General features: G+C 37.9%; 1 protein-coding gene across 1 annotated transcript in view; it reads left to right on the top strand.

Annotated features, from left to right (window-relative positions):
- Positions 1 to 346: 346 nt before the first annotated feature.
- Positions 347 to 6347, top strand: part of LOC102196352 (cytochrome P450 3A27-like) — a 13363-nt gene continuing 7362 nt past the window's right edge. The window contains exons 1-5 of the mRNA XM_005755330.1: positions 347 to 1393; positions 2194 to 2353; positions 2507 to 2600; positions 2800 to 2852; positions 3080 to 3211. Coding sequence (XP_005755387.1) covers positions 2286 to 2353; positions 2507 to 2600; positions 2800 to 2852; positions 3080 to 3211 — 347 coding nt within the window. The 5' untranslated portion in view covers positions 347 to 1393; positions 2194 to 2285. The remainder of the gene's footprint in view (positions 1394 to 2193; positions 2354 to 2506; positions 2601 to 2799; positions 2853 to 3079; positions 3212 to 6347) is intronic.

The following is a 6347-nucleotide window of genomic DNA, read 5'->3' as shown; positions in this document are numbered from 1 at the left end:
GAGAAATAACCTTGAAGTCACGGAACAGTTTATCAGCACCAACAGGCAAAGCAGCCGAGTAGTCTAGTGAACTGCTTGAGGAGGGAGTAATATGATTTCTAAGTGTTTCAGCCCTGTCTCTGAAAAATGTAAGAAAGTCATGAGCTATCAAATTAGAACAGCAGAGTTGACTTACTCTCTGTAAGTTGCGACACTGTGTTGAAAAGGAGTTTTGAGTTATGTTTATGGTTCATGATGAGATTTGAGAAATAATTTGCTTTCGCTGTCGACATCGCTGATTGAAGACAAGACAATGAGTCCTTCCAAGCCTGGAGAAATACTTCTAGTCTGGAAGATCTCTAGTGACGCTCTGCTTTTCTACAATTTCTTCTCAAGTTCAAGAGCTCCTCATTTAACCAAGGCATAGGGTTCCTTTTTTGACATTTCAACTTCCTTACGGGAGCAACAGAGTCCAGTAGTTCAAGAAGTGTATTATTAAGATTCGCAGTCAAGGTGTCCACACATAACTCCTGAGTAAAAATAGGGTCCAACACATCAGGTAGATGTAATTTAACTCCAAGCAATGCTTCAGGGCTAATATAACGAGATGATCTGAGGGGAACTTTCCCCTCACAGAAGCTGGAGATTTAGGGATTAAAATATCAAATAAAATTGCGAAGTGGTCTAGAATAGGTAAAACGCAATTTTCAGTAATTGATACATTCAGCCCGTAGCCTAAGACAAGGTCTAGGGTGTGGCCCTTGCGTGTTGGCCCAGACACAAATTGTGTGAAGTTTAAGGAATCAATTACATTTAAGAAATCTTTGAGCAGGGGTTTATCCTCACAACACAGATGAATATTAAAGTCCCCCACTATAAGAATCCTTTCATAGAAGTCTGAAAATTCCAAAATAAACAAGTCATTATATTTAGGTGAACGATAGATTACTATAATTAGAACCACGGGACAGCCTAAAGTCAGAAGTTGGGACTCAAATGAGGTAAAAACACCAGGACTTTCTGTTTGCATTTAAAACAGTCTTTGATGATAGAGGCTACCCTGCCTCCCCTCCCACACAACCTGGGGGCGCTGAAGAAGCTGGCATCGGTGGGGCAAAGTTCCATGGCGACCAATAAAGCAGCCTCGGGTGAGCGTGCTCCGATGACGTCGGGTAAACAGGAAGAAGGCAGCGCTGAGGCCAAAATAAAGTCCTAAGCAGCCAGGGTCACCGATGGTAAGGACCCGCCGCATCCAATTTCTGACCCGAACACGCTTCCCAGAGCGCGTGCCGCGCATTCGTCCACTTCTCCAGCGCTTCCGTTTCGAAGGATTTCAGGGGGGGATCACGGCGATGCAGTTCCCCCGGTACCGAGGCGTCCTCCACATCCTGGCTAACGCTGGGGAGCTTCAACAGTGAGTCACGGATATTAAGCAGCGTCTGTTGCTCATATACCAACAGGGAGTGGGTTTTTAAAACTAGCAGGGACACCACTAAGAACATAAAACATAAACCGAGAGACGGCGTGCCATGACATCAGGCGCCATCTTCATGCAATGGGAGAAAGTAGTTGGCCACAGATCTCTTTGCGTTTATTGTGTTATTGTGGGAAAGGTTACACAAAACTGCAGCGCATGCGCAGCTGTAATAGTTTCACACAAACATCATAAAAAAAGAGAATCAGATAACAAGACTTTTATGTCAAAAGTAAATCACAGACCAACTACATCACGTAGCAGCCGTGGAAGGTGGAAAAATAACTACTATGGGGATAATGAAGAACTTCAGATTCTAACCGCTTTATTATAACCGTGAAGAAATACTAAAATGCTTCAAAACTAAAGCTGATTTACAGAGCAATTTCACACTCACGGCAGAAATATTTTTGTCTTTTAGTTGACCTTCTACCCTGAATGCAACTGAATATCCGACAAGATGAAAACAGATCAGAAATGCGTTTAATAAGAACAGCCAAAAAAGAAGAAAAAAAGAAATTAAATGTTTTAGCTTAAATAAAACTTTATTTTTCTTGATTTTCTTGGAGAAGCCATATTTTGCAGGCAGTGGTGTTCAGTGTGAAGGCTAAAGTGTCTTTTCTTCTCACTGTGTTTGTGCAACAACTGAATAAGAATGCGAAGAAAAAAGGTTTAAAAGCTTCTGACCTGCCTCTGACCCTTTATGGAGCTTATTACATAATCACATTTCTGTCTCATAGGCTCCTCCCACCACACAGAAGCAGATGTTTTAAAAACACAGATTTTCCAGCCTTCTTTCTCATCTGTAGCTTTTTGTCGGAAAGAAGTCGCAATGTTTTTCACGCTGTTTTCAGCAACCACCTGGACTTTGCTGGTCCTGCTTTTCACGCTGATATTACTGTGAGTATTCCTCGACTACTGTTTTGCAAGACAATCGAGCCCTTATCTTATGTCGCGTTCAAACCACCTGTACGTGGAGTTTTGTTTCTTCTGTATTCCCTTTGTTTTAATGTCCAACTGACGATTTCAGATTTTCTCTGTTTTGTGACACAGGTACGGATTATGGCCATATCGGTTCTTCAAAAAGCTGGGGATACCTGGACCGAGGCCCCTGCCTTATATTGGAACGATGCTGGGCATAAGAAAGGTACGCACAGAAACCAAACTCACCTTAGAGACTGGGATACGAGGAGCTGACTGATTTGATCTTGAAGAAGTGAGAAGGACATATTTAATGTCCTTATCAATCGTCACTGACCTGCCTGACTTCTCTGTATTTTTGAATGCACATGTCCTACTCAGTGGCTTATTGACACTAAAACACATTTTCCTATAACTTTTTGCAGGGAATTCTTGGTTTTGACCTAGAGTGTCATGCCAAGTATGGTGACATCTGGGGGTGAGTATTTACTTCATCAACCAGGAAGTTCACTCATGTTAAAATATGTTTGTCAGCCATGCAATACCCCCCAAAAAAGAAGAAGAAATAAAATTTTAAAAAGAAATAAAATACAACAATTCTGAATTCATTGTCAATAATGCTGCGATCTAAAGCAAAACAAAAAATGTGTTAAACAATTAGTCATTGTGTTATTGTAAAATAAAAGGCTGTTGTCTTTTTTGCAGGTTGTACGATGGACGAACGCCGTTGTTAATGGTGGCTGACCCTGAGATTGTTAAAACCGTGATGGTGAAGGAGTGCTACTCTGTGTTCACCAACCGCAGGGTAAGAAGCTCCTCTTTCTATCATATACCAAAGTGAAAGTTCAGCAAATCAGATGTAGTACAATGCTGACATCTGCTCTCAGATTTCTGTCAAGTTGCATAATTTATTAGATTTCATGAAACCTGTAGCAGTCCCACGGACCAAGGAAGAAATAGAGAGAGCCTCGACGGGTGCAGTAATTTTTACTTTGAGATTCATTCAGTCTAACAGTGCTGAGGTGCGCCAATGCACCGTGAAAACTAAACAGAAACACAAAATACATTTTCTTAGACGCTTATTACAAATATGAACTCAAATAAAGCAGAAAATACAACAAAATATCAACTAAGCAATCAAATACAACTTAAAACATGTACCTCGCTCCGCATTCCAAGGGCTGCAAATTGTTAATTATCACGCTGCTTCACGCTTCATTGAGAGCTGCCTACTGGGACATGTGCGCCACAAAACCGGTCTGAGCTGGAAGTACAGCTTGCCACTAACTAAGCAATAGAGCCCTCTACTGGACACTACGCGTAGCTGTTCAGGCTTAGATCAATAAACAAAACTGGATCTTTACAAAACCTTTGGACGTCCTGCCACTCTCCATAGAACGTAAAATGTTAGCAAAACATAGATGCTTTTTCACTTTTTTACATTAACTAAATTGCTAGCAGTGATTTCAAAAGCAACGTGGGAAATGCTGTAGTTTATAGTGTCAGGCTGATGTGTTTAGGAAAACAACAGCAGCACTACAGGGAAAGACTGTTACCACATGAAATGTAAATGAAGTAATATTAAAATCCAACAGGCTGAACTTGCAGCAGTTCTCTGTGCTTTACACAAAGAGTTACACTTTTATTACTCAAGGGTTACATCAGCCAACACAGCAGCCGAAGAACATGAAGCAAGCCAGGAAACACACTTCACTGTTTCACATAAAAACTAGAGAACAAAAACAGATGTTATCTATCTTACTGTGTATAACAGAATCAAAGCTAATTGCACGAAGGGTTTATGTATTTAAACTAGTGCTATCAATATATTAAAAATTATCTAATTAATCTCACAACTTTCTGTAATTAATCATAATTAATCACAATTACTTGGTCAATAGCCTGGTTGATATTACTTTTTTAAAACTTTATTTAAACTTTTAGTTAAGCTTGTAACTGACATTTATGCAATATAATGAAGTAAATGCAGAATAAACACAAAGAGTGTGTGCTTAAAGTCAAAGAGAATTTGAATAGTTTTCTTCAATCTCTGAACACAGGTTCTCTCCTGTGAAATACAACTTAAAAAAAACTATATACTAATAGTTAAGTATACACTAATATATAACAGATATTAGTTCTGTCAACAGTTAAAATGTTTCATTTGATTTATCACAGGGTTACTGTGGATTAATTTTGATTAATCACGAATAAATATCATTCTTTTTTTTTTCTATATTAATTGCATTTCATTTTGCATGAGCAAACAGACTCGCGAAAAAAGGGAAAATATACGCATCTAACATGTTTATTGAACATCTTGAACATTCATGTTAACAAAAACTCAGTAAACATTTATCAACTCTCTCTGTAACTCTTAAGAGTCACTTCAAGTCCTTGAAACGAGGAACCAAAGCTATGTAAAGCGTATCTTCTAAACGATAGTAACAGGTCTGTAGTTTGTTGCAATCCTCTTGGAAACTGTGTCAGTCAATATTTCCTAGGCCGACTTACTGAGCCCCTGATGCGCCGTGAGTGGTTTGCTGCAAGTTGGGTGACGCGTTAGTCAAAGTGCTTGCAGCACCCCTGGCTAACGTATGGTTCGTGTCAATGTGATAATTTAAGCTTGAAGTGCTTTGATGAAAAGAAAATTCATTCTTGCACAGCGTGCAATAATACTTTATGTCGGTCGACTGTTCCGTCTTGTTATCAGGGGCGGATCTAGAGAAATTTTCTTAGGGTGGCATGAGGGTGGCAAAGAAATCAAATGGGGTGGCAAAATCAAAGCATTTTTTTTCCAAACACATATGCAGGTGGTTACATATGGTTAAAATGATTCAAATGCAGTAAGTATGTTTTTCATATAAATATAGTCTATAACTTAATTATTGTCTGTAGCCCACATAATTACGCACTTACATTTGCATTTACATTTGAGTTTTTATTTTATGTACTGTATAGCCTGTGTGATAAATAAATATGTAGCCCAATAAGTATAAAATCCACAAAGCTACACAACATGGGGCAGTTCATTTACAAACACAAGTCTAAATTAAGTTTCACACTTTTTTTGTTAGAAAACTATCACATTGTTACATGCTTAAATTGCACAAAATGTCAGAAATCTGCACTGTCATGAACAAAAATTTTAACCTAATTTTTCATCATTTGTTGGATTAACCCACTGAAATACAACAAACTCCTTTTGAGTTTACGTTTGTATTTCACCCTCAAATTGTTTTATTTTATTTTTTCCCCTTGCCTTGCTTGGTATCATTCCTTCTTTTCTTTTGTTTTTAGCTCAACTGAATTTAGTTGTTTTTTCACTGACATACTGCATTAGTATTACTGATCTGAAATCACACAAAGAACTTAAAATCCTAGTAGTATTTTTTTTGCTGTAAAGAAAACAGACATGTTGAGTAAATTTTTATAACTTGAAATGCAAATATGATATAAATTATGTTATATTTGCATTTCAAGTTATAAAAATGTACAATTATATTATATAATTGTACATTTTGTAAACATATGCAACTATTTATCTAAAAATGCAGCCAATACATCTGCTGAGTTTTTAAATTTTGCACAACCATTTAAAAATATTACTAAAACTAAAATGAGAGAACAATCAGGTTTCGCAATAAGATGCCCCACAAATGATGTGTGACAGTAAAAAAAAAAAAGTTTGTCCACCAAAAGACAGAACAGCACAGGGATAAACCTGCAGGCCTGACAACAGGAGGGGTATCACTTAGTGACAGTTTTTACATTGCAAATGTGCCTTTGTGTTCATTAGTGACCTCACTGACACACAAGGCAAAACGACAACAGAACAACTACACAACACAACACAACACACTAAGTGTAAGGAAGAGGACTCCCTTACTAAATTTATTTATATTATCTGTATAGCACTTTAGAGCACACCTTTCACTTTATTAAAAGCACCTTATCAAGCACTTTATTTAGC

Source organism: Pundamilia nyererei, unplaced genomic scaffold, assembly GCF_000239375.1.
Source record: "Pundamilia nyererei isolate P.nyererei 1_Seehausen unplaced genomic scaffold, PunNye1.0 scaffold01226, whole genome shotgun sequence".
Lineage (NCBI taxonomy): Eukaryota > Metazoa > Chordata > Actinopteri > Cichliformes > Cichlidae > Pundamilia > Pundamilia nyererei.
This window is presented reverse-complemented; position numbering and strand designations above follow the sequence as displayed.